General features: G+C 36.4%; 1 protein-coding gene across 6 annotated transcripts in view; it reads left to right on the plus strand.

The window, feature by feature from the left end:
• Positions 1-13,911, plus strand: part of Zfx (zinc finger protein X-linked) — a 61,542-nt gene that overhangs the window by 32,657 nt on the left and 14,974 nt on the right. For 5 of the 6 annotated variants that reach the window (XM_077106746.1, XM_077106745.1, XM_077106748.1 and 2 more), the window contains exon 3: positions 2,210-2,779. In XM_077106746.1, the coding sequence (XP_076962861.1) occupies positions 2,210-2,779 (570 nt within the window). Of the gene's footprint in view, positions 1-654; positions 694-2,209; positions 2,780-13,911 lie in introns of those variants that run through there. The other variant, XM_077106747.1, reaches the window with a different exon arrangement.

A 13,911-nucleotide genomic window follows, 5' to 3' on the forward strand; every position in this document is an offset into this window, starting at 1 on the left:
TCTTAGTTCCCTCCTTGAGTGTACAAGGAAGATTGTATTCATGAGAATACAATTTTGGAATGGGGGAAAAAAGTTTCATTATTTTGGGAGTATCCAGTGTTCTAATTATGTAACACTGTAACGTGATTATAGTTGGTTTTATAATGTAACATGGTTTTAATCACACTAGCCTAGCTATCCTTATAAGTAAGATGTTAATGAGTTTTCCATTAGACTTGAAATGATCAGATTGCAAGAAATTAAAGAAATAACAATTAACTTTATCAGAAAATTAAATATTAGTGACTTTCAGTTTTTGAATTTTTCTTAACTTTAGTTGGGGGAAGTTGTATGTTTTTCTTAATAACTTGGAATAGTCTTTGATGTTTGGTAATTTCTGTTTGATCGTGATAAATGCCAAATTTATAATTCTTAATTGGAACAAGAAGTATAATTAACGTGTACTTGAAAGAGAGGCCAGGCTCTTTGGAGAAAAATGCACAGTATTTGTTAATCTTGCCATAAGCAAACCTGGGTTGTGGACTAAGTGGTAGATTGAATTAACACTTATGGTATTTGTTTATCTTTGAGCAAGTCACTTAATCTGCCAGGGCCTCCGTTTTCCAATGTCGTAATAATAATGAAACCTCTCATTACAGTTTTTCAGACTACTTCCCATACATTCCCATTTGATCATCACCACAGTCCTGTGAGGTATGCATGGCAGATACTATTGTCCTCATTTTACTGATGAGGAAACTGAAACTCAGAGGTTAAATGACTTGCCCAAGGTCACAAAACTATTAAGTGTATAATCCTCCTCTCTGATTTAGATTTTGTAACCAGTGCCACTAAATGCATTTCTCTTCATGTCTGCCAAATGGAGATTTATCATTTGACAATAATATTGAAGATAAAGTTGAATATTCTTGATTTCTAGAAGTAATTAAAATGATTATTACTTTTTAAAGACTTTCTATAATTTTTAATATTCTTTGGCTTTTGCTCATTTGTGTTTGTTGACAAAGCCATATGTTTCTCTGAGGACCTGGCCAGTGACACGGAGTCATTGAGTTAGGCATCTGCTTGGACTCAGGCTGGTCTGAGTCTCAACCAGAAGTACTAATAGCTTTTTTTGGTAAGACATATAAAACTCTCTTTGCTTTTCCTCTGAACCAGCAGCCAGGATATTGGTTTTAATTTTAATTTGTTTTATATTTTTGGTAAGGATGTATAATTTCTCTTCTCATTTATGGCAATCATTTGGAGTAATATTTACTGAGCACCATATGCTGTGCAAACAACTGTGTGATCTTGGTTAAGTCATTTAATCTCATTGGGCTACAACTGATTCGATCCTCTACCTTGATTCCTTAACTGTAAAATGGACAAGATTAAAGTTTCCTATATTGTGAGGAACTGCCTTGGGGGTTGGGGTCCTGGGGCAGGGAGGAGGCTCTACGGAGGAGGAGTACTCTGGTGAAGTTGGGGTAGGGCCACTCTAACTACCCTCATCCTGTAATGCCCCAGCTCCGCTTTTGTTCTTTATCTATCCACAGGGATAGATATCCTTGACCAATTATCTTTCCTCCTAAACTGTGACCTTCTTATCCCTATTTTGATTCATGCCCTGATCCTTTTATGTCATATTCAGAGATTAATATCTAATTTTCTATAGTCATAGTTAGAGGATGTTGGTGGTCTATTAGAACATAGGATGTAAAGGAAGAAAGGGGGAAAATGGAAGGGAAGTAAAAGAAACACATGGGAGAGATGGAAAGAAGATAAAACATGAGTTGAAGAGGGTGAGAACGAGCAAGAAGGAAAATAAATTAAAAAACACATATACCGAAGGAAAATGGTATATTTGCCACCTGAAGTGACATTACATAGTTTTTATAATCATCCCTAAAGTAACTATGAATATGAGTTTAATTTTAGAGTATCTAGAATTTTACTTTCCTAAATATATTTCTTCTGTGACTGCCTCAATTGCTTTGTTCTCCTAGTGTTTATCCATTGATTTAAGCGTATGAAATTTGTTGTGTTTAAAAGTATCTTTCCAATATGATTAAAAAATAGATTCCCTCTTTATTTCTTTAGTCTATCTTAATGTTGAGAAAACTGAGGAACTAGTCTGTTGTCCTGGTAGGAGTTAAGTAACATTTACTCAATTGTGATAGTCACACACTGACCTGAAATTCGTCATTTTATTTATTTATTTTTTAAGGAGCTGATGCAACACACATGGATGGTGATCAAATTGTTGTGGAAGTACAAGAAACTGTTTTTGTGTCAGATGTTGTGGATTCAGACATAACTGTGCATAACTTTGTTCCTGATGACCCTGACTCAGTTGTAATTCAAGATGTTATTGAGGACGTTGTTATAGAAGATGTTCAATGCCCAGATATCATGGAAGAAGCAGATGTATCAGAAACCGTCATCATTCCTGAGCAAGTGCTGGACTCAGATGTAACTGAAGAAGTTTCTTTAGCACATTGCACAGTTCCAGATGATGTTTTAGCTTCTGACATTACTTCAGCCTCAATGTCTATGCCAGAACACGTCTTGACAAGTGAATCTATACATGTGTCTGATGTTGGGCATGTTGAACATGTGGTTCATGATAGTGTTGTAGAAGCAGAAATAGTCACTGATCCTCTGACCACCGATGTAGTTTCAGAAGAAGTATTGGTAGCAGACTGTGCCTCCGAAGCAGTCATAGATGCCAACGGGATCCCTGTGGACCAGCAAGATGATGACAAAAGCAACTGTGAGGACTACCTTATGATTTCCTGTAAGTCTTGGGGTATGGTGATTGTCAGAGGTGTTTTTGAAGGCTGCTTTTCCTAACTTAAATCTGGGATCTGGGGTGAGATTTCTCTTAACTTACACATCTATAAAATTAAAAAATAAATTTTATAGATCTACCTGCATTATTGTTTTAGTTTGGAGCTTATAAGATTACTCATGATTTCTTCAGTCTAGAAAGACACAGGCTGAATGAAACTGAACTTTGTGAAATCATGTAGGATGTCATTAGACTGTTATCAGCTTCCTCTTGAAGTCCTCTTGGAGTCCTCTTGAAACTTGAAACTTGAAAGGAGTTCATCTTGGAAAAATGCATAACCAGACTGCTTATATTCTTTTATGCTGATAGGTACAAGAAACAAACCATTGGTCAGAGAAAGCCCGAAATATGCACTTATACTCTTGGATGCACACTATTGCTAATGTAATACTTAATGTATTTACTCTAATTATATGTAAAATACTGTTTATATAACAGCACGGGAAAGAACTCATGATTCTGAGACGTGATTTCAAGTGTGGGATTCTTATTAGGTTATTGAAGAAAAGTGAGGTGTTTTGGGAACATACATGTAAATGTTTTATTTGACATCTGGGAGGGCAGCTGTGTCTTATAATGTGTTTTTTTTTTTTTTTTTTTTTTTTTTTTGTACTAGGGATTGAACCCAGCAGTGCTTAACCACTGAGCCACATCCCCAGCCCTTTTTTGAGAGACAGGGTCTCGCTAAGTTGCTGAGACTGGCTTTAAACTAGCAATCCTCCTGTCTCAGCCTCCTGAACCACTGGGATTACATTGTTCCCCCACACAATGTGCAGAGATAAAATTCTAGATCGGATGGACCATAGTTTTTTTTTTTTTTTTGGTATGGGGGATTGAACTCGGAGGCACTCAACCACTGAGCTAAGTTGCTGGGGCAGGCTTTGAACTCATGATTCTCATAACTCGGCCTCTCTAGCTGCTGGGGTTACGGGCATGCATCATCACGTCCAGCTGGTTGAATTGGTTTTAAACTGAATTTAGAGATAGTGACTTTTGGTAGTGTCTTTTGTCTTCTCCATTATACAGGCACTTTTGAACTCTTTGTCTTCCCTCCCCATCATCGTCCATCTTCCCTTCAAACTCATGGTCATATCAAACAATCTTGATTTACCATTGGCTTTTAAATCAAACCAGTGGAATTCTTTGGAATTAATTAGCATTTATCTTATTTCTCCATCCACTGAGCTAAATCCCTAACTCTTTTTTTTTTTTTTTGAGACAGGGTCTTGCTTAGTCACTTAGGGCCTCACTTAAGTTGCTAAAGCTGGCCTTGAAACTTGGAATCCTCTTGTTTCAGCCTCCTGAGTCACTGGGATTACAGGTGTGTACCACCACACCTGACCAGATACTTCTTTTATGATTTATGATGGCCCCTCCCCCCCACTTTTGGTGGTGCTGGGGATTGAATCCAGGGCCTTGTGCATGCTAGGCAAGCACTCTACCAACTGAGCTATATTCCCTAGCATTTTTTTATGATGCTTTTTAACTTAAAACCTACATTAACTTCAGAAGTTTAGGACTAATGAGCATTTTATGCTAAGTGTATGGAGGGACTATGGCCTGAGTTCATCCATGATGGGAGAATGCTAAGATGCCATTATTAGCAGTCAGCTTTAATAGGTGTCATGATATGAGAGATGTATCTCTGAATTACTGTTATAATTATTCAATAGTCTGAGAGCCAAAGAACATAAACAGGTGTCTAAATACTCTATTTACTTTAAAAATTTCAGTAAGTCAATGGATCTAAGAGCCTAATCAACAGCTTTTATAATATCTTTAGTGTCCATCCTGGGGGGACAGATTTTTTTCCTTTTGAAGGTCTCATTTAAAGTGAAGATGAAGCAGTCCTCATTCTTTATAGTGTCAAGGTAGTATATGTAGAAATAAATACTCATTGTCCCGAGAGAGCTACCTTTGAGGTCCAGGTGACCTCTTTAGTCTTTGCATACTAAATGTTACTTCTGAATTGATTTTTTATTTCTTGAGGACAGGAACTTCCCAGTGCATCTTAGCTGCTTATGTATTTTCCCCATTAGATCATATGATTATTAGAAGTAAAATGGGTATTTGTTGAATAAATGAATGTTACAGTTGAAAGCCTGTCATCATTATTTCTCATCTGAGCTTTTAGCATTATGTTTCTTCCATACCAGTAGCCATTGGCTCCTACTTGATTCTGGTCAGGCTAGATATGGTGGTTCTGCTTCATGGCCCTTCCGAGTTTTCTGGCTGTCTGTGAGGTGGAGTATTTGAGTCATCTCCTTGTTACTCAGGTTGCTTCTTAGTTCGCTTTCAATATGAAGCAGCTGCCAGATTGTCCTTAATCTCTTTGCAAGTGGACTTCAGCCACCTGGAGTTTCACTTTACAGCTGGATAGTCAAGATGCCATTTTGTGAAACATCAGTTTGCGCGACAGGGAAAGCTGGAGAAAATCTGGTGATGATGAGTCAGGGACTGCCTTTCAATAGCTGTAGGCAACAAAATATTCTTTGGATACCTCTGATATTAACATGATCAATGAGATGTCTGCCAGTCTTTAGGTCTTATTGACATCTCCCCTGTTTTTAAAATTAATACAGCTACCTAGAAGAGCGGTATGAGTTAGGCATTCCTTTCTAATCCTAGGTTCAACTTAAGTGTTAAAAATTTTTTTGATAACAGCTTTATCTAGATGTAATTTACATACCATACAATACACTCATTTAAAATGTGCAGTTGTTTTTACTAAATTCACAAAATTATACACCTATCAGCGCCATCAGTTTTAGAAATTTTTCATCACTCCAAGGAGAAACTCTATACCCTTTAGCTATCATTCCCACTAACCTTCTCTGTCCCCTCCATACCTAAACAACTACTAATCTACTTTTGACTTGATAGATTTTCTTATTCTGAACATTTCATATAAATGGAATGCTATGGCCAGGTGCAGGGAATGAACACCTGTAATCCCAGTGACTCAGGTGTCTGAGGCAGGAAGAGTGCAAGTTTGAGACCAGCCTGAGCAAGACCCTATCTCAAAATAAATAAATAAAAAGGGCTGGGAATGTACCCCAGTGGTAAAGTGCCTCTGGGTTCAATCCCTGGTACAAAAAAAACAAAAAAAAACACACCAAAAGCCCAAAACCAAAAAATAAGTGCTATAATCTGTGGTCTTTTATGATTGGCTTCTTTCACAGCATGATGTTTTCAAGGTTCTCCCTTGTAGCATGGACTTCATTCTTTTTATTACAGAATAATATTCCATTGTGTGAGTATATTGCATTTTAGTCCATCAGTTGATAGACATGTGGGTTGTTTCCACTTTTTGGACATTTTGAACATTTGGTACTCTGTGTGTGTGTGTGTGGGGGGGGGGTTGCTGGGGGATTGAACTCAAAGCCAGGCAAGTTCTACTGAGCTCCATTAGGTATTTTATGAGAGTGGAATTTTGGGTATTTTATGGGAGTTGAATCAGTAGAATTAAGTCACTATCAGATTGTTTCCCAAAGTGGCCATCCTATTTTATATTCCCACAGTATATGGGGGTTCTAGTTACTTCACATCCTGTGTAGCACTTGTTGTTATTTTTGTTTTTGATTATAGCCATCCTAATGGATATGAAGTGGTATCTCATTATGGTTTGTATATGCGTTTCCCTGATGGCCAGTGATGTTGAGCATCTTTTCATGTGCTTATTGGCCATTAAGTATATTTATGAAAGAAACATTTATTCAGATCCTTTGCCTTTTTTTTTTTTTTTTTTGGTACTATGGATTGAACGGGGGTGGGGAGGGGTGGGGGCACTTGACCACTGAGCCACATCCCCAGCCCTATTTTGTATTTATTTAGAGACAGGGTCTCACTGAGTTGCTTAGTGCCCCGCCTTTGTTGAGGCTGGCTTTGAGTTCATGATCCTCCTATCTCAGCCTCCCCAGCTGCTGGGATTACAGGCTTACACCACTGTGCCTGGATCCTTTGCCTGTTTTTGAATTGAGTTATTGGTCTTTTTATTATTGAGTTGAAAGAGTTTTTTTATATATTCCAGCTACGAGGTCCTTATAAGAGATAAGGGAAATACTCTCTCCCATTCTGTCGATTGCCTTCACTTTTTGCATAGTGTCCTTTGATGCACAAAGTTTAAAATTTTGGTGGAGTTCAGTTTATATTTTTTGTTGGTTGTGCTTTGGCATCACATTTAAGTAACTGTTGCCTAATCCAAGATCATAAAAATTTACACCTATGTTTCCTCTGAGTTTTTATAGTTTTAGCTCTTAATTTGGCCTCATATCCATTTTGAGTTTATTTTTATATATGGTGTGAGATAAGGATCTAACTTTATTCTTTGGCATGTGAATATTCAGTTGTCCCAGCACCATTTGCTGAAAAGACCATTCTTTCTTCATTGGATATTCTTGGCACTCTTGTTGAAAATCAATTCACTGTAAATGTGAGGGTTTATTTTTGGAAATTTGATTCTGTTCCATTGATTTATATGCCTGCCCTTTTCAGAGCTGCTTGAATAGAAGGACAGATTTGCTGTTGGCCCACAATAAGAGTCTACTTTAAAAAGTCTACTCCTAAGTCCCATAGGGACATCTGTCTGTGACATATCCTGTCTGTCCCTCATGATTTTTTATGGCCTGGTTCCCATGGAAACAGCCTATCAAGAAGGAAAAATGAGGTGGGCTATCAGAAGTCAATAAGTGTCGTATTCTGTCCAGTGCCAGTGGTGTTGTGATGATGTTCCCAGAAAGCAGTATAACATGGTGGTTAAAAGTTCAGGTTCTGGTGTCAGGTTGCCTGTGTTCAAGTCTTAGCTCCACCATTTACTTGGCTGTGTAATCTTGTGCAATTTACTCAACCTCCCTGTGGTTTGCTTTTTTCTCCTGTAACCTGGAGATGATGATAATAAACCTTCAGGAAGCTTAACTGAGATAAAAAAATGTAGTTATTACAGTAGTACATTATAAATGTTTGCTGCTAAATACATATTATCTGTTTTTCCCATGGCTCAACTCTTTGCTGTAGAATATGGAATATTGACTCCTTCCCACCCAGACTATCAGCGGGATTAAATTGTAGTCTACTAAGAAGGAGATTCTTAGGTGATGTGGACATATCATGATTAAAAAGTATCTTAATCTGTTTTCTGTAATTTTTACATTGGGTAGAATGTAAGATTAAGACATACTGCCAGGAATGGGTAGCAAATTTGCAAAATTTTACTAATTTAAATATTAAAGTCCAGCCCCCAATACATAATTCAATTAGAAAGGTTCAGCAAGGGCTGGGATTATGGCTCAGTGGTAGAGCACCTGCCTAGTACAGGCGAGGCCCTGGGTTCAATCCTCAGCACCACATAAAAATAAATAAGTAAAATAAAGGTATTGTGTCCAACTACAGCTAAAAAATAAATATTTTTCAAAAAGGTTCAGCAAAATTAATTATTTTGGCAGCATAATTGGTTCTTTTTAAATTTTTTTTTAATTTATTTTTATGTGGTGCTGAGGATCGAACCCAGGGCCTCGCATCTGCTAGGTGCATGCTCTACCGATGAACCACAACCCCAGCCCCATAATTGGTTCTTAAGAAAACAAAGGTGCTTAGGTAGTGTGTGCTGGTATATAGTAACAGCAAAGGAAAGAATTCATTTAGTTCTGGAGCCTGAGGTCCTCTTGCCAATGACAGAAAGAACACTTGGCCAGATGGTTTCTATCCTTCCATAAATCTGTAGGATGCTTCATTCTGATACAATTTGATAAAATATATATTTTCACTTATTTAAATAGATGAAGAAAACTTACAGTGAACAATTTAAGCACAGAACCTTTTAAATTAGCATAAAAATGCTAATTTAAAAATTAGCACCATTGGGGCTGGGGTTGTGGCTCAGCAGTAGTGCACTCACCTAGCACGTTCAAGACGCTAGGTTCGATCCTCAGCACCACATAAAAATAAATAAATAAATAAATAAAACAAAGGTTTTGTGTTCAACTACGACTAAAAAGATATTTTTAAAAAAAATTAGCATCATTTTTGAAATGTTATAAACTTTTGAAACTTTATGTAGACATAAATTTAATGAAATCTTTGATGAAACTGTGGAGTAATGTAGCTGTATCCACTCCATTTTATTGTTTTTGTGTATTAAATTAAAATAGTATTCAAAACACTATTTCCTAGAATATACAACAGCTTGTATAAAAACTGAATATTAATTATTAGATTGGTTCTTACTAGCTCTGGTTAAACGATTTTGGTCTGTAGCATTTGTAATTTGAATTACTTTTACCAGGAAGAGCTGAGGTGCTCATTGTCTGCAGGATACTTTTAGACCATCAGTCCCATCTTCTGTTGACCCTTGATTCACTTGGCAGTGATAGCAGAAAACCAAAAGCAATTGGTTTGTTAAGGAAAAGCCCTCCTCTTGTGAGATAAAATGTTTAGGATTGTACTTGTGTTTTGTTATCAAATCAACATGAAGTTTATTTTTAATTTTTAAAAATTTAAGCCTTTTTTTGATCCCAGAAAGATTATTCTGTTGGAGATTTGTAACAAGTTGATAACCATAAAAATAGGTAATAATGAACCTTCAATGATATCCATGTGTCAGAATTTAATACACATTATTTTTCTTAGCCTTATAATGGTATTATAGTTGTTTGGCAGATTGAGGAACTGAGGTTTATTCAGTTTCAGTAACTTGTCCAGGGTTATGCATCCAGGTAGTATTAGGAGAGGATTTGAAATCAAGTGTATTATTCCAGAGTATCCACTCTCTTAATGTGTCTGGTTGCATATGTTTGTATGTATGTGTGCTAATACTACAGAACAGTAGAGTTTGGGATAAATATTGTTTATTGGTACATGGGGGAGGCAAGTAGAATTCTACTGATCACTAAAAATTATGTGATCGAATTTTAGCAACATCAGGAAGTTGAGGGGAGCTTAAACACTTAATCAGCTTATTCTAGTAGAAGGCACTCAGGTAAGCCTATGATCCTATCCCATTGTCCCCCTCCCCCCCCAAAGAAAAGTGTTAATTTTCTTCAAATGTGTTTGAGAAAAAAGAATCATATATAAACTATTATTTTTACTCTTGCCCGTGTTTACTTTTGAGTGCTTTCATTCATTCAAAAACATTTATTGATGAAATGAACTCCACAATGAACTATGGAACTCACTAGGTGTTAGAGAAAAATAGTGAAGTCCCTGGCTTTTTAAGAGTTCATAGTCTTGGGAAGACAGAAACAGGCAGTTACTGTTGAGTGTAAAAAAGGTATATAAATAGGGCTGGAGTTGTGGCTCAGTGGCAGGAGCACTTGCTTAGCATGTGTGAGGCACTAGGTTCGATCCTCAGTATTGCATATAAAATAAATAAAGTAAAGGTCCATTGACAACTAATAAAGTAATTTTAAAAAAGGTATTTAAACAGATGTATGGAGTATTTTGGAATAGCTAATGGAGGAAAGGTGGAACATTTTTGGTACACTGGAGTGAGAGAAATGCTACAAAATTTTTATAAACTACAGTTCTTTGGAAGTTCAGTTGAAGATGTGGCTAAATTTATTTCATCTCTATTCTTATCAATATCTCTCCTTCCTATATTACTTTGAAGTAAATTTCACATCATTTCTTTCATAAATATTTCATTATTTATTTCTCAAAGACAAAGACTTTTTGAAAAAACCATACCATTATCACAACTTTAAAAAATAAATAATTTGGGGGGCTGGGGATGTGGCTCATATGATAGCGCGCTCGCCTGGCATGCGTGCGGCCCGGGTTCGATCCTCAGCACCACATACAAACAAAGATGCTGTGTCTGCCGAGAACTAAAAAATAAATAATAAAATTCATTCTCTCTCTCTCTCTAAACAAATAAATAAATAAATAAATTGGGATGAACTCAATTTGAAGGATGAATAAAATGTTCAGTAGGTGGCTGAGGAAAGAGGAAAGGCAGGGAGATGTGAAAATGTTCAGAGACTTATTCTTTGGGGTGCAAATAATGCCTGTGGTGAGAAATAAAATTGGCAAAATGGGCAAGGCCCAAAACATAAAAGCCCTTGAATATATTAAGAAGCCTGTTTTACCTATTCCATGTGAAGACTTATTAAATGGTTTTAAGCAGGTTACTAAGAACATGTTTAGATTTATAGTTTAAGAAAGTAATAGCAATGTTGAAATGAGAAACACAAGCACAATTGGGGACTGGGGTTGTAGCTCAGTGGTAGAGTGCTTGCCTTGCACCTATGAGGCACTGGGTTCAATCTCAGCACTACATAAAAATAAAGTAAAATGAAGGTATTTTAAAAAAAGAGTACATTTGGGGAGGTTATTTAGTCCAGTTAAGGAACAGATAGATGATAATAGTGTGAAATAAGGTTTATCAGTAGAGTTTGGCAGAACCTAATTCTTGACATATTTAGGAAGTAGAATTTGGATTGGATTGAGGAAGAGGGAATATTTGAAGCTCACTCCCTGGTTTCTGGCTTTGTGCAGCTGAGCAGATGGCAAACTATTACTAGAAAAGAAGCACATTTGGACATGCTAAAGATCTTCTCTGCAGGGTTGCCAAGTACACTCGTCCACTATACAACTACAATGTAAATGGATGCCTGCACATGGAGTATGTGGTGGTCCTGGCCATCCACTTTAGGTGTTTTGGTCCAGTTGGTCTGAGATTAGCTTCTGATTATGACTTTGGTCAGAGTAGTAATCTGTATTTTAGGGAATGAATTATGTAACTATACGTCTACATTTAATGCATTCACTCTGAAAATCAACAAATCCAAAAGTTTTTGATTCTTGGGGCCATTAGCACAGCAGAAATAGTAAAATATTTATTCATTTTTTTCTGTGGTTTAATTATTGGATGTGTGTGGTAAAGCAACAAATAAAATTTTGGAATTTAAAAATGGGAATATTTCTGAAATGTGAGGAAAACCATAAACTAAGGATATTTTAGAGAGGTTGTGTTGAACATCTATTTATATTATTAAACTTCTTAGTTAACAAATAAAAGTTGTATACATTTGTGATGTAGAACAGGATGTTTTGAAATATGTTTACATTGTTGAATAGCTATATTGAGCTAATTAACATGCATTACTCCACATGCTTTTTTTTTAATGTGGTGGGAACACTTAAAATCTACTTTCTTAATGGTTTTCAAGTATAAGTACATTATTATTACTATTGTCACCTTGAACATCTCTTTTAAGTTTGCTCTGATAAACTTTGAAGATGTTTGTTACAACATTGAAAAATATTGTGTGGGCATTTTGAAATTTGTTTAGAAGTCAATACCAAAATTAATGAATTAGTTTTCAGTACAATGCTTAGTCTGGGTGTTGGTTAGATTCATACCAAGAATAAAGCATGTAAGGAAAAAAATGTTTTAGGTTTTTCCTCCCCTCCACCAAGAAGATTGGAGAAAGGTCTATGTTTTGAAAGCCCTAGAAGCAATTGGAGCTCCAGACTGGCCTTGTGGTTAATATTTACTGTTTATCTGCTGAGACCTAGACAGAATCGGCCATCACCTTGTCCTTTGAAAGATAAATGATTATGAGCAAGAGAGGGTGGGGAAGAGGGAGAGTGGGGTTTGGAGCAGCAAAGAAGAGGCAAAGTGTTACGGAGAAACACAGATGGTTTGTGGTAACAGGTGGGGAAACATTTGAGGGTTTAGTTTTTGGTAGGAGGGTATTCAGTGAATCTTCTGATTATTTCGCTTGTTCTCAGTGAAGCAAAGAAGTCAGCAACAGCGGGGATGGGGAGGTAGCATTAGAGATTTGGGGGTGGAGGAGAATCTGGAAAAGAAGAAAAGGGAAAAGTAGCAACAAAGGTCCAGATTTCTTTGTTTCCAACTGGATTTAGCTACATGGTCCAGAGGCAAAGAGGCAAGTTATCAAGAGTGTTTGCTAGGGAATGAGATAGACTGCAGAGTTAAAGTTGTTTTGTTTCTGAGTTCAAGTAAATTCTAATTTAATATTTTCATTTAAAGATAGTATGTATATATAACAAATTAGAGTAAAAAATAAAATTAAAAAAATAGAATGTATAGGGGCTGGGGTTATGGCTCAGTGGTTACGTGCTTGCCTTGCATGCATAAGGCACTGGGTTCAGTCCTCAGCACCAAATAGATAGATAGATAAGTTAAATAGTACGTATAATATCCAGTCTTCATAAAAAGTCTCTGTTCTAACATTCTTTTATATGTAAATTTGTGAAAAGAAATGTCTAATGATCTAAAAGTTCTATTGATAGTTCCTGGGGGAGAGATGGTAGAATTTCGAGCACATTTTAATTACCTTTAATACTTCTTACATACTTTTTTTTGTTTGTTTATCACAATAAGTTTTATTTCCTTGATTCTGAATATTATAGATGTTTCCATATCTGTTTTAGGGAGTATTCTTACATGAAATTTTAAGTGTTTTCAAGAGTCAAGACTTAGAAATGCAAATAGTGAGTCTGTTGTAGCCTTCCAAATATGCCACACATTTATTGATACCAAGAGTTGTAAATTGTCTTGATGATATTTATGCCTTATGTAATGCAAGAGATAAACCTGTTAAAAGTAGGATTGTAATATTTGAGGACTTATATCTCTTTATTTCTTAGACACTGTAGTCTACTTCTTAAATACTTTTGTTAAATAATAAGCTGCATCATTAGTACAACAGGCAGTCTTTTTTAAAAAAAAGTAAAGTTGGACTGGGTGCGGTGCTGCACACCTGTAATCCTGGCAGCTTGGGAGGCTGAGGCAGGAGGATCACAAGTTCAAAGCCAGCCTCAGCAATTTAGTGAAGCCCTAAGCAACTTATCAAGACACTGTCTCAAAAAAAAAAAAAAAAAAAAAAGATCTGGGAATGTGGCTCAGTGGTTAAATGCCCAGGGTCCAATCCCTGGTACCAAAAAATAAAAATAAAATAAAGCAAGGTTGAGGAAGCATAAAGGAATGGAAAAAATATCTTGCTTAAGTTGAAGGCACATGGGCTGCTTCCAGGGGAGTCGGGACTGAAGGGAGAAGCAGTGTGGTCAGCGGTGGATTGCTACAATAAGTAGTGTGTCTTTTATTTGGTAGGAAA

Source organism: Callospermophilus lateralis, chromosome X (genome assembly GCF_048772815.1).
Source record: "Callospermophilus lateralis isolate mCalLat2 chromosome X, mCalLat2.hap1, whole genome shotgun sequence".
Lineage (NCBI taxonomy): Eukaryota > Metazoa > Chordata > Mammalia > Rodentia > Sciuridae > Callospermophilus > Callospermophilus lateralis.